Below are 13,574 nucleotides of genomic sequence, written 5' to 3' on the forward strand. Positions count from 1 at the left end.
TTATGCAAAAACATTAGCTAAAAATGGTTTAAAACAGCTGGGCATGGTGGATCACACCTGTGATTCCAGTACTTCAAGAGGCTGAAGCAGGATGATTGCTTGAGGCCAAGACTTCACTACCAGCCTGGGCAACACAGTGAGACCCCTATTTCTACAAAATATTAAAAATTTAGCCAGAGGGATGGTATGAGCCTGTAGTCCTAGCTACTCAGAAGGCTGATAAAGGAGGATTGTCTGAGCCCATGAGTTTGAGGCTGCAGTGAGCTATGATCATGCCACTGCACTCCAGCCTGGACAGCAAAGCAAGACCCTATCTCTAAAAAAAAAATATTTAATAATAATAATGGTTTAAAACAAAAGCACAGGGAAGGAACTTTTCTGAAAGGCATTAAATATACAGTTTATTTTAAATAGCATGGATTGGTAAAAATAAAAATATAAAATAATTCAAATTTCTTTCATAATTAATTTTTCAAGACCCTGACAACCATAAAGTCATGGAAAGAAGTATGATGTAGAATGTGGGAAAACTATGAAATCCTGAGTTAATCTTAACAGTAACTTAACCAACATAATGATAAAAGATAAACTGATTGCAAATAAGTAAATGCATATCAATACTTTTCAACCTTTGGGCAATGTCCATACCATTCCTCCCTTCACTAATATGACTGAAAATAAATTATACGTGTTCTCAATAAATTTCCCTTGGTGAAATGGTGGTAGGACAGGGCAAGGAACTCTACAAGGATAGCACTTAAATTCCACATTCTTTATATTTACACCTTATTTTTTCTTTTAAATTCAAGCATTAACAATTTTCAACTTTTATTATTCTTTTTAAAAAATATTTTGTATGACATTTCACAATTCAGGTTGAAATCTGAGACTGCCTCCCATTTCATAATAGGTAAAAAGTGTTGGTCTTTCGATTGTGTTGTTTGTGACTGCGAAGACTGAATGTCCTGTGGCAAAGTTTACACATAAACTGTCTCTCAAATGGATTGCTGAAAGGGGTAGGGCATGGTTAAAAAAAAAAAAAAAAAAAAAAGGTTCTGATTCCTGGGACACAAATGGAACAGTTTCTCTGTGGCCAGAGTTGGGTTTTCACACAAGCTGTGGGGCTGTCAGGCTTCAGCGGCTGGATCTTGGGCTATAGTTACATTTTAAAGAACGATCAAAACATGGGGTAGGGGCTAGAGCCTAAATCTGCTGTTATTTCTGCCACACCTCGTGTTTTGTTAGTGCCTATTTGTTTGACCATCCAAGACCAACTGGGATTGGAGAGAGCAGGAAGTTGTTTACCTATTAGGACCACCTTAGCCTACTTATGATCACTTTTATCCAGGTTAGAGGGATCCTTCTTAATAAGCAAAATCTCAGATTTAGCTCCCTTTCCACTCTCCCCATCTTGTTACTGGCCCAAAGTTTAATCTCTACTAAATGAAAATCTGACCCATTCCTAAGGTTCTGCCTTTCCTGTATTTTCTTATCATTAAGAGCTCACTCTGGTTTGCAGCGAGTGGGATGAAGAACACATCTGGAAATGTCTTATGTTTGTTTCGAACTCCACAATGCATTAAAAAAGTATGTTTAATCCAGATCTAGTTATTAACAGCTTCCGGTATCATTCCTTGTACTACAAGCATATTTTGGCAATGATTAGTTCATTATAATTAACTACAATTGAACTTTATTTAGTAGTTTTATAATCTTACTTACCTAGCTATAATAAATGTATTAACTATATACTATGTAACAGTTACTCTGCTAGACATTGTGTATAGAAAATCAAAACAACAACAAAAGTGTTTGTCCCCAAAGAGACCACGTCTAACTGGAAAGACAAATATATACAACCAAATGAGTAATAACTGCTATCAAGAAATATCAAATGCTAACTGAACATATTCCATCTAGGAAGAAGTAGCTAGCAACCATTTCCTGCTTCTCTTTCTTGATGCTTAATTTTTTTCTCTTCCTATGTTACGCTTCTCACAAATAACAATTTTTCCAATATTTTTACCTAAGAAAACCTTAATCATCCCTCAAGTAATCTCCTTGTAACATAAATCTTATTGGCTGAACACCAACAATCTGATCTATATATCTCTATGTTAAAGTATTCACAATCTAATTTATCTTGAACTTTTTACTAGGGAAGTATATAATATCCATTGTTAAAAATTTTTATCAGCCACACCAACCATAACCCAGGATTAAGTACTAAAAAGAGAAACATATCCTTATTTAAGCAGATAATTTAAAGAGAGAAGGAAAGAGAGAGAAATGGAATCGCAAATGAGTGAGCGAGCAATAAGAGGCTATCAAAAACAACTATTAAGATCTTAAAAGGAAGCCTGATGTGGTGGCTCACTTTGAGAGGCCGAGGTAGGAGGATCGCTTGAGTCCAAGAGTTTGAGACCAGCCTATGACAACATTGGGGGACCTCGTCTTTCTAAAAATAAAAAAATTACCTAGGTGCAGTGGCACTGCTTCTATAGTCCCAACTACTCAGGAGGCTGAGGCAGGAAGATCTCCTGAGCCCAGAGTTGGAAGCTACAGTGAGCTATCATCATGCCACTATACTCCAGCATGGTCAGGGCGACAAAGCAAGACACTATCTCTTAAAAAAAAAAAAATCATAAAAGGAAACAAAGGGAACTTGCAGAAATAAAAATATATTCTGATGGCAAAAATTCAATGCATGGACTAAAAAGCAGATCTCTTTAGACACTGCTGAAGAGAACTAAAGGATGGATTATAGTGAACATAACTACAGCTATAGGAGAAATTTAAAGGTAAATATTAATACCATGAACAACTTTTATGCAACAAATGTGAAACAGATAAAATAGACAAATGTATATAAAAATACAAACTATCAAAATTGATTCAAGAAAAATAAGAAAGCCTGAATAGTACCTATGACCAGTAACGAAGGAAAAAAATACAAAACAAAAAACTTTATACCCCACTCCCCAACACACATACACACACACACACACACACACACACACACACACGACCAAGTCCAGAAGTTGCAAAATCAAGTTCCACCAAACTTTTAGGAAATAGGCAATTCCAGTATCACACAAATTCTTCCAGAGAATAAAAAAGGAGGAAATACTCTCCCAACTCATTTTGCCAGTATAATCTAGATACCAAAACCAAAGACATTATGAAAAACGAAAATTATAGGCCAATTTCACTAATAAACATAGATGAAAACAAAGCCCATGTACAAAATATTAGCAAACAGAATCCAGTAATTCATAAACGAGAGTATAAATGACCAGTGTGTCCCAGGAATCCAAGAATAGGATACATACTCTTTTTGTGCAAATATAACTCACTACATGAACACATTAAAGAAAAACAATTTGAACATAACTGATAAAGGAAAAGCACGAAGAAATATCATTTATCTTAAAAATTCACAGCAAGTCAGACTAGAAGGAAATCAAAAACCTACAGCAAATAATTTTTTTTTATGATGAAAACTCTTTAAAATCAAGAACAAGGATGTCCACTATTGCTAAGTTTATTCAATGTTCTGTTGGAGGTCCCAGTTATTAATAAGGAAAGAAAATGGTATAAGAATAGAAAAGAATTATTTGATATGGTTATCTACATAGAAAACTCAACAGAATATACAGAATCATTGGAATTAGAGTTCAGCAAGGTGTTTGGATAGACAAGTCTACATACACCACCACCACCACCCCCAAAAAAACAATACCACTTCTGTATATAAACCGTTAGAAAGCTTAAGTCAAATGAAAAATACCATTTACGATAGCAACAGCAAATGTATGGTAACTTGAACTAACTCTAATAAAATATATTCTAGACCTTTATAGCAAGAAATAATAAAGCTTTAAATAAAGGCCAAAAAGTGGAAAATGTATATGAATATAAAAAGCATTCCATGTTTATGGAATAGCTTACTGCAGCTAAGTGAAAATGTCAATTTTCCCTTAACTGATCCAATTTAAAATTTTTAAAAGGCTACCGGGTTTTTCACAGAACTTGACAAGCTGATCCTAAAATTCATCAGCACAATAATGGCCAAGAAATTCTTTACATGTGTAAGCTCCATGAAAATTTTTTTTCAATGCTATTTTGCCAGCACCTCAAAAGTTCCTGACACGTAGCAGTTGTCCAACACATGTGTTGAATGAAATTTTTCTTGAACAAACACAGCTTAATAATGTAAATGCTTACTAAATATTAGCTATTATTACATCTGTGCCCTAAAACTCACCTGAATGGGAAGCCTTGCTTCATCACTTCCTACCTTTGTAACCTTAGAGAAGTTACTTGAACTCTTTAAGTTTTGTTTTACTACAAAACGTGCTTGTACTAACACCTTAGCAAGGGTAAATGCTGGTGGGTTTTTTTTTTTTTTTTAAATTCTTTTAGTATCCTATTTAGTATTTAGGATGGCATTAAGTTTGTAGATTAACTTCTAAAACTGACACAGTTTAGAACTTGAATCTTCAAATCCAAGAATAAATATGCTTTTCTAATTATTTAAGTCTTCTGTGCAAACACTGGTAGCATTTTTAGGTTTCCTAACATACAAGTTATATACTTTTAAACTTTTAGAAGTACTTTTAGTTTGCTGTTAAACAAGAAGTGTCTTCTTCCATTGTATTTTGTGTTTGGCTTGTAAAACTTGTAATTTTTGCATAAAATACAAATTCTATTTTACATAAAATATTGTCCAATTGGGGAACAAAGTGGGAGTTGGGGAAGGAGCAGCAGTTGATCCCATTTTAAGGAAGGATGGTGTCTGGACTCTCACTAGGCCTCTCTCGACTACTTCCTCGAATTTGAGACTGTCTAGAAATATTATGGAAAAGCATTCAACAAAACATTGACGTACATCAGAATCCTTTCAAGAAAATTTCACTTTCTTCCCTTGAATAGCACTAAAAGTGATTTCATTATTCTATTTTATGGAACCCAAAAATAGTAGTAGAGAAGGCTTCAATATAGTATGTATAAATCTGAAAATTTCAGGGTATGTACTTAACACTATATTTTTGAGAAAACCAGAAATAGGGACAGCTTAAGACAAGTAACTAAGCTGTTATATAGCTTCTAAAATGCTGCTGCTATTGTGTAATGTTTACCATTTTGTGTATTGAATTTCTATGCCAGGAAGTATGCCACTTAGCTATTTTACGTGACGCCCAAATTTTACTTTAAAAAGTTATCACACATATCTGATTAAACTCAACTACACAAATTGTTGTAACAGAACATCCCAGGTAATATGTGCTTTCCAATGTTAATAAAGTTTTGGAAAAGACTGTAAATATGCAACATAAATTTATTACCAACTTTTACCAATTCTGAAATTTGCTTAGCAAGTAAAAGAACAGTTTTACAACAGTAAAAGAACAATTTTAAGAGGTCAAAGTTCTATATCTTTATTCCAGTTGACTTGGAAAGAAACTTAGGACAGTTTCCAGTGAGAGCAAAATGTCTGTCCTCTAAAGTGGGAGGGTGGGCACTGAGCAACAAACAGTTAAAACTCGTATGTCGTATCTTAAATCATTTATAATATTAAACAGAAAATAAACATTGCAAATCTATTAAGAATATTATTTTGCTATTCTGTTCAGCTGTGGAAAACTAGGCAGTCACTCGTTTAAAAACTCAGATGAAGCAGAAATAGCATAAACCAATTAAGCCAAATTAAATCAAAATAACAGCAGAGTTTTAAAACATAATATGCATGCATGAATTTCATTACAGAAGATATTATAGTTAAAATACCACTGAGTGTACTCACTTAAAGTGGCACGTAAAAATAAAAATAGCTGAAGAAAGGGCGGTCAAACCTCAAAACAAGTGCTATAACCACCCCTAAAAATGCAAAATAAAGGAAGTTGTCTTCTTCAGAGTTAAGAGGGAGGGGAAAATAGTCTTACTACTTACTCTATTACATAGGGAGGGGGGGATGCAAAGAGGGAAAACAATTCCATGTTCTTCCTAAGTGTTTAAAGAACAAATACAATTTGCCATTATTTATACAAAAAAAGAAAAGCATTGTTATATTAGCTTCAGAAGCATTTTATCAGTACCCACAAAATTGCCTTTTAACTTTGCACTAATAACTAAGTAAACTAAGTCTGCATTCCCTGAGCATTTAGGTACACACAAACACCCTCATTACCTAAAAGGGGTCCAGAAGGATATGGGAATTAAAATTTTACTCCAGGAGAACAACTGGTTACCATATTAATGCTGACTTGATTTTATTCCAAAGTCAAACTATCAGTAAAATTGCTACTAGACTTGTGACAATAAAAATTCATGCAACATAATCCAAACAAAATTTCTCCTATTTGACCAGTCTCTAAATGCTTTAGAGAAAAACAAAAACGTGCAGTACATAATTTTAATGGGTTCCCACCAACTCTTCATAGATTCTTATATACTTGTTACCCAAAACAACTCATCAGAGAAAAAATTTCAAGGATGAAAAGGTTTTATTTACTCATTCCCATACAGCAGATACTGAAAACAGATGTTGCCTCTTACAAGTCAATGTAAAATGAAGGACCTAAAACACAGGTCAGACATAGGAAAGTATGAAGGAAAAATTACAAAGAGGCTAAGCTTAGATCAAATATAACCATGATAAAGTTAAATGGCTCTGTCAGAAAAAGAAAAGTCTGGACAGGATTTTTTTTAATAAACTCTAACACTGTAGCACTTACAAAACACACAAGGCTAACAATAAAAGGGTGAGAAGAAATATATCAAATATAGTCAAACCAGGAAAAAAAGTATAAAAACATCAATATCAAACATGGTAAAATTTATTTGGCAAGAGCTACTTTAAGATTTTAAAATCGCATTATGCAATAACAAAAACAATATTACCTAGGCAACAAAAAGTATAAATCAATGCAAAAACTTAGAAACACTAGAAGTTAAAAAATATATATATCTGACATGTAAAGTATTATAGTTTAAAGAATACAGGACATTTCCATGACAGATGCCTCCAAAAACGGGAAGAAAAAAAAAAAAAAAGAATATAGAATGTACATTCACATGTGTATAATTTTGTATCTTAAAGAGGATCCTCAAAATTATAGAAGCTTTAGGCCCCCCTCAACACTAGGATCTACTTCCTGCACTAAAATAGTAAATATACCTTTCCTAATGTCTAAACTTGCGGGCCCAGTGCAGTGCCTCATGCCTGTAATCCCAGCTCCCTGGGAGGCCCAGGTAGGAGGATTACTTGCCTCATGCCTGTAATCCCAGCTCCCTGGGAGGCCCAGGTAGGAGGATTACTTGAGCCTAGGAGCTGGAGGTTGCAGTGAGCCATGATTGCACCACTGCACTCTAGCCTGGGTGACAGAGCAAGACCCTGTTTCAAAAACAAAAAAAAAGAAAAACCAAACGAAAGAAATTAATTAATTAATTAAACAAATTTAAAAATAAAACTTGCAAATCTCTAGCCTCACTGATGAAAGTAAAACAGAAAAGCAGAAATCAAAGACTTAAATTTTAAATATCTAATAAAAATTCAAATGAAGAAAAGAGACATTTTAATTTAGAAAATTAAAAAACAGGATTTCAACAAATATCCAAATGACTAACGCAGTATCACAGATGACGTGAATGTATTTATCAAAAGAGAAAAACACAACAATGAATTATAAGATTTTTAGAAAACAATTAAACCCAAAGGAAAAATAGAACAAAATAACTATGGATAAATACAGGATCTATTCATTGTAGCACTGACAATTTAAGAGATGGCTCCTAAGGGTGGGGGTGGAGGGAATACTATACTTAAAAATTTAAATGACTACCACTGAGGAAGGATATTTTAATCATCTCAGATTCCCTGAAAAAGCAGAGGCAGTACACTAACATGTAGTCACACTAAAAAAAACTTTTTCAGATGATATAAATATTCAAGGAAAAGAGGCTATAACAAAAGATACTTTCAACCACGGCTATACAAAAAAATTGAAAAGCTTAATTAAGGCAATGTTTTTACACGAAATTTTAAAAACAAAAACACATATTTACAAATAAAGTTGACATCCCAAGAGTTAGGAAACTAAATCAACAGAAGATGACATGGACATGTCTAATTTATCAACAACAAAAGGAGTAACTGTAATTAATGACAACAGTGGTAAATTCAGATTTTTAAATATAAAATTTTAAAACTCCATTAAACAGTATAACAAGAAAAAAAATTTAAACTCTTGAGGAATGTGAAGATTAACATACTATCCAATTCATCCTACAAGCCAAATATGATCTTGATCATAAGCTTCTGTGTAACCAGAAAGCGGAAACAATACAACACCTATACAACTTAATAAAAGAAACAAGAAACTTAGTAAGACAAATAACCCAATTTTTAAAACAGATTAAGAATTTGAACAGATACAAAAGAAGCTATACAAATGGCTAATATAACACATCAAGATGCTCAGTGTCATTAGTCATTAGGGAAAAGCAAAATTAAAACCACAGTGAGATACCACCACACACCCACTGCATTGGCTAAAATACCAACTATTGGTAAGGACCCAGAGTAACTGGAATTTCCATACAACGTTGCTGGGAATGTAAAATGGTAAAAACATTTAAGAAACTGCCAAACTCTTTTCCAAAGTTAAACATACACTTACTGTATGACCCAATAACCCATGAATTGGAATTTATCCAAGAGAAATGAAAACGTAAGTTCATACAATGACTTGTACCTCAGTGTTCTGAGCAGCTTTATTCATACCTCCTAAACACTGGAAATAATCTGAATGTTCCGTCGATAAATAAATTTTGGTATATCCATGCAATGAAACACTACAAAACAAGATGAAGGAACTACAGAAAAAAGTAATATCATGGATGAATCTCAAAACCATTATGCCAAGCAAAACACCACAGACACAAAATAGCACATACTGTATAATTCTATTAAATAAAGTCTGAAAACAGGCAAAACTAAACTTTGGGGATAAAAGTATAGTGGTTACGCTTAGAGGTTACTAATTGGGAAAGGACAGAGAGATAGAAATGTTCTCTATCTTGCTTGTGGTGATGGTTACATAGGTGTATATATTTGTCAAAACTCAAGTAACAATATACTTCAAATGAGTTCATTTTAATGTGCTTATTACTAAATAACAATCATGTAAACAGGAATGGGAGATGCTTTTACTTGACATACCTTTGTATTGCTTGCATCTTTGCATATACGGTAAAAATTCTGTATTTTTAATGACACTTTCACAAATATTTCACTAAGTTTTTTAATCAATTAAAAACTCACAGACCAGGCACGGCGGCTCATTCCTTTAATCCTAGCACTCTGGGAGGCCAAGGCGGGAGGATTGCTTGAGGTCAGGAGTTGGAGACCAGCCTGAGCAAGAGCAAGACCCCATCTCTACTAGAAATAGGAAAAATTATCCAAGCAACCAAGAACAGAAACAAAACATTAGCCGGGCACGTTTTGGCGTGCGCAGGCGCGGCCTGTAGTCCCAGCTACTCGGGTAGGCTAAGGCAGGAAGATCGCTTGAGCCCAGCAGTGTGAGGTTGCTCTGAGCTAGGCTGACGCCATGGCACTCTAGCCCAGGCAACAGAGTGAAATTCTGTCTCCAAAAAAAAAAAAAAAAAAATTCACAAACACACATCATCAGTGCAAAATAGCCAAGAAATGGATTCCTTATAAAAGATATGATAAAATCTGATCATAGAAAATAAAAGAATTGCATATCAGATCTTAAGAAAAATGATCTTGGCCGGGCGCGGTGGCTCACGCCTGTAATCCTAGCACTCTGGGAGGCCGAGGTGGGTGGATCACTCGAGGTCAGGAGTTCGAGACCAGCCTGAGCAAGAGCGAGACCCCGTCTCTACTAAAAATAGAAAGACATTATATGGACAACTAAAAATCTATATAGAAAAAATTAGCCGGGCATAGTGGCGCATGCCTGTAGTCCCAGCTACTCGGGAGGCTGAGGCAGTAGGATCGCTTAAGCCGAGGAGTTTGAGGTTGCTGTGAGCTAAGCTGACGCCACGGCACTCACTCTAGCCTGGGCAACAAAGCAACAAAGTGAAACTCTGTCTCAACATAAAAAAAAAAAAAAAAGAAAAAAAAAGAAAAATGATCTTTTTCTAAAGTTTAAATGACAGAAGAAAAAAAATTTTTTTTAATTTCAGTAGATTTAGTGGGTACAAGCGTTTTTTGTTACATGGATGAATTGTATGACGCTGAAGTCAGGGCTTTTCGTGTACCTGTCACCAGAATAGTGTTACTTGTACCCAACATGTAGATTTTTATCCCTCATCTCCCTCCCTCATTCTTAGTTTTCAATGTCCGTTACACCACTTTATGACCATATATACTCTTAGGAGAACATGAGGTATTTGCTTTTCCATTCCTGAAATACTTCACTTAGGATAATAGTCTCCAGTTCCATTCAAGTTGCTTCAAAAGACATTATTTCATTCTTCTTTATGGCCAAGTAGTATTCCATGGGGTGTGTGTGTATGTATGTATGTGCATATATGTGTGTATATACACACCCATATACATACACACATTTTCTTTATCTTCTCATCAGTTGATGGGCACTTAGGTTGGTTCCATATCTTTGTAATTGTGAATTGTACTGCAACAAATGTTCCGGTGCAGTTGTCTTTTTTTATAAAATGACTTCTTTCTCTTTGGGTAGATACCTAGCAGTGTGATTACTGGATCAAATGGTGGGTCTACTTTTAGCTCTTTGAGGAATCTCCATACTGTTTTCCATAAAGGTTGTACCAATCTGCATTCCCACCAACAGTGTATAAGTGTTCTCCCCGCCCCGCCCCCCATCCATGTCAACATCTATTGTTTTCTGACTTTTTAATAATTGCCATTCTGACAGGAGTAAGATGGTATCTCATTGTGGTTTTAATTTGCATTTCTCAGATGACTAGTGATGTTGAGCATATTTTCATATGTTGGTAGAAATCTAGATTTGTAGTCTGTGTTTCACCACAGATAAAGAAACTAACTGAAGTAAATATAAAACTTCTTATATTTACTCAGAAGCTTTTCCAAATAAGAAGCTAACACATAAATGGCCAAAGACATGAACAAATCATATAAGAAAAAAATGAAACAATAAAAATAAGAATTCACATTTCCCTAGAAATCATAACAATACAAACCAAACAACTTTTATTGTTTTATATCAATTAGCATATTTATTTATAACTTTTTTAAATTATAAAATTAGACCACTGTAGAAAATTTATAAAAGTGTAAAGAAGAAAATAACTCAACATTTGAGTCTATTTCTATTTATTCCTATTGGGTTTTTTCCCTATCATTTTAAGGATAAAAACATAGTACAAGACTTATCATTTTATGTTTTTCTTCATGTAAATCATAGTAGAAACAACTTCCTCTGTCATTATATACATTTCTAAAATAATTTTTTATAAGCTGTATTTATCTGCTTTAAGTCCACTAGAGAAAAGAACTGTATTTTAACAATTTAACTATTTAGAACTTTAGTATATCACTATTATAATTCATGCCATGATAAATATCTTTGTATATAAATATTTGTGATTCTTTCTTCCACAGTAAAAATTCCTGGAGGTGGACTTAAAACTCAAAGGATAAGGCTTGGCTATTGATTAAGTAACACCAACCTATACTCTAGAAAGCTATACCAATTATATTCTCTTAAGAGTAAAAACTCGGCCGGGCGCGGTGGCTCACGCCTGTAATCCTAGCACTCCGGGAGGCCGAGGCGGGTGGATTGCTCAAGGTCAGGAGTTCAAGACCAGCCTGAGCGAGACCCCGTCTCTACTAAAAATAGAAAGACATTATATGGACAACTAAAAATCTATATAGAAAAAATTAGCCGGGCATAGTGGCGCATGCCTGTAGTCCCAGCTACTCGGGAGGCTGAGGCAGTAGGATCGCTTAAGCCGAGGAGTCTGAGGTTGCTGTGAGCTAAGCTGACGCCACGGCACTCACTCTAGCCTTGGCAACAAAGTGAGACGCTGTCTCAACAAAAAAAAAAAAAAAAAAAAAAAAGAGTAACAACTGAAGTTTTTTAAATTTTTTTCCTTATTATAGAATATGTTGCGTGTTCAGTAAAGAAAACCCGGACACAAAAGAAAAAAAAAATTAAAATCATCCATAATTCAACTCTTCATTTGAGCTCTTATTTTTCTATGCATATACAATTAAATCTGTACCATATTGGGAATTCAATTCTATGATCTATGTTCCCTCCCTACTTTTAATAGGCATTACCTCCTTGCCAAATAGTCTCTTAAAATTAATTTTAATGACATGGACCATTACTTAGTCTTCATTATTGACCATATAGGCTATTTCCAAAATTTTGTCATAAGTAACACTGTCACAAAATTTTATTTATAAATCTTTGCACATACAGCAAATTCTTTCATCAGAAAAATTTACTTAGAAAATAACTACTGAGTCAAAGTTTATGAAATTTAAGACTTAATTCACCTTATTGATCTACAACTTCAAAAGCAGTATGAGTGCCCATTTCCCATCCCTTTACAGATAACAGGTAACCTTTTATCAATCTTTGCCAACTTGGTAACTTAAAAGTGGTTTCTTGTTTTACTGTTCTTTTTTTGTTGCTATTCAGAGAGAAAACAATTTAAAATGTTTCCTGTGTTTGTTAATTGTTTCCTCACCTTGTTGTCATTTTCCTTTTAAGACAAAAGAATTATTTGCATCATCAGCGAATTTTTAAAAATATATACATTTACGATATATCTATAATGTAACAGATGGGTGTTTTTTTTACTGTTAAATTACTAATTTAGGTAAAACATTTTTGGAAAGCAGCCTCGCGTGCACACACACACACTAGATTATTCTGCCTCCTATATCAAAGAAAACTAACTGGCTCGAACTCCCATCAAGTTCTTCCTTGTTTCTAAAAACTCTCCTGCATCCATAAACACCCCCATATAAATATTCTTTCCACCATAATGTGGGTTAAAAAAGAAAAGTATCACTATTCCTCCCCAGCTTTTACACCTCAGTTTGTGCTCTAGATCTGATCTCCTCCAACCTTTTCAAAGATCCTTGACATCAACTGTTGCTTCTCTAGTATGTTTCCTATTGTACTAGCTTTTTCCTCAGCAGAACACAAGACATTTTCTTTTTCTAAAAACACATGCACCACCACCACCCTACCCCTGGCTCTTTCCTTTCTTCTTTCCCCTCAATCAACAATTTTCTTCACTTCCCATTCAATAGAGTCTGGCTTCTAGTCCCATCGTTCCACTAATACAGCTCTCTCTGTAACCTATTCATTGCTAAATTCAACCTTAGAATTTTCACCATCAGATTACTTCCCAATATAAGACATGCGACCCTGCTGAACACTCAAAGCCATTCTTCAAACTGTCTTCAGTTTCTTTTCTGTAATACCCAGCAAGACAGAAAATTTTTAGAGAATAACTTCTCTACTCCAAACACCAAAGAAAAAACTTCAGCTCCACCTCCACCCACACCAGGAAAGTCTAGAGTAGGG

The 13,574-nt window shown here is 34.4% G+C and overlaps 1 protein-coding gene across 5 annotated transcripts in view; it reads right to left on the reverse strand.

The window, feature by feature from the left end:
* RRAS2 (RAS related 2) overlaps positions 1-13,574 on the reverse strand; it is a 78,801-nt gene that overhangs the window by 36,071 nt on the left and 29,156 nt on the right. Inside the window, exon 2 of one of the 5 annotated variants that reach the window (XM_069469618.1) lies at positions 5,817-5,834. The exons of the other annotated variants lie outside the window; for them this stretch is intronic. Within the exon in view, the coding sequence (XP_069325719.1) occupies positions 5,817-5,834 (18 nt within the window). The remainder of the gene's footprint in view (positions 1-5,816; positions 5,835-13,574) is intronic. 5 annotated transcript variants of the gene reach the window in all.

The sequence above is a fragment of the Eulemur rufifrons genome, chromosome 6 (genome assembly GCF_041146395.1).
Source record: "Eulemur rufifrons isolate Redbay chromosome 6, OSU_ERuf_1, whole genome shotgun sequence".
Lineage (NCBI taxonomy): Eukaryota > Metazoa > Chordata > Mammalia > Primates > Lemuridae > Eulemur > Eulemur rufifrons.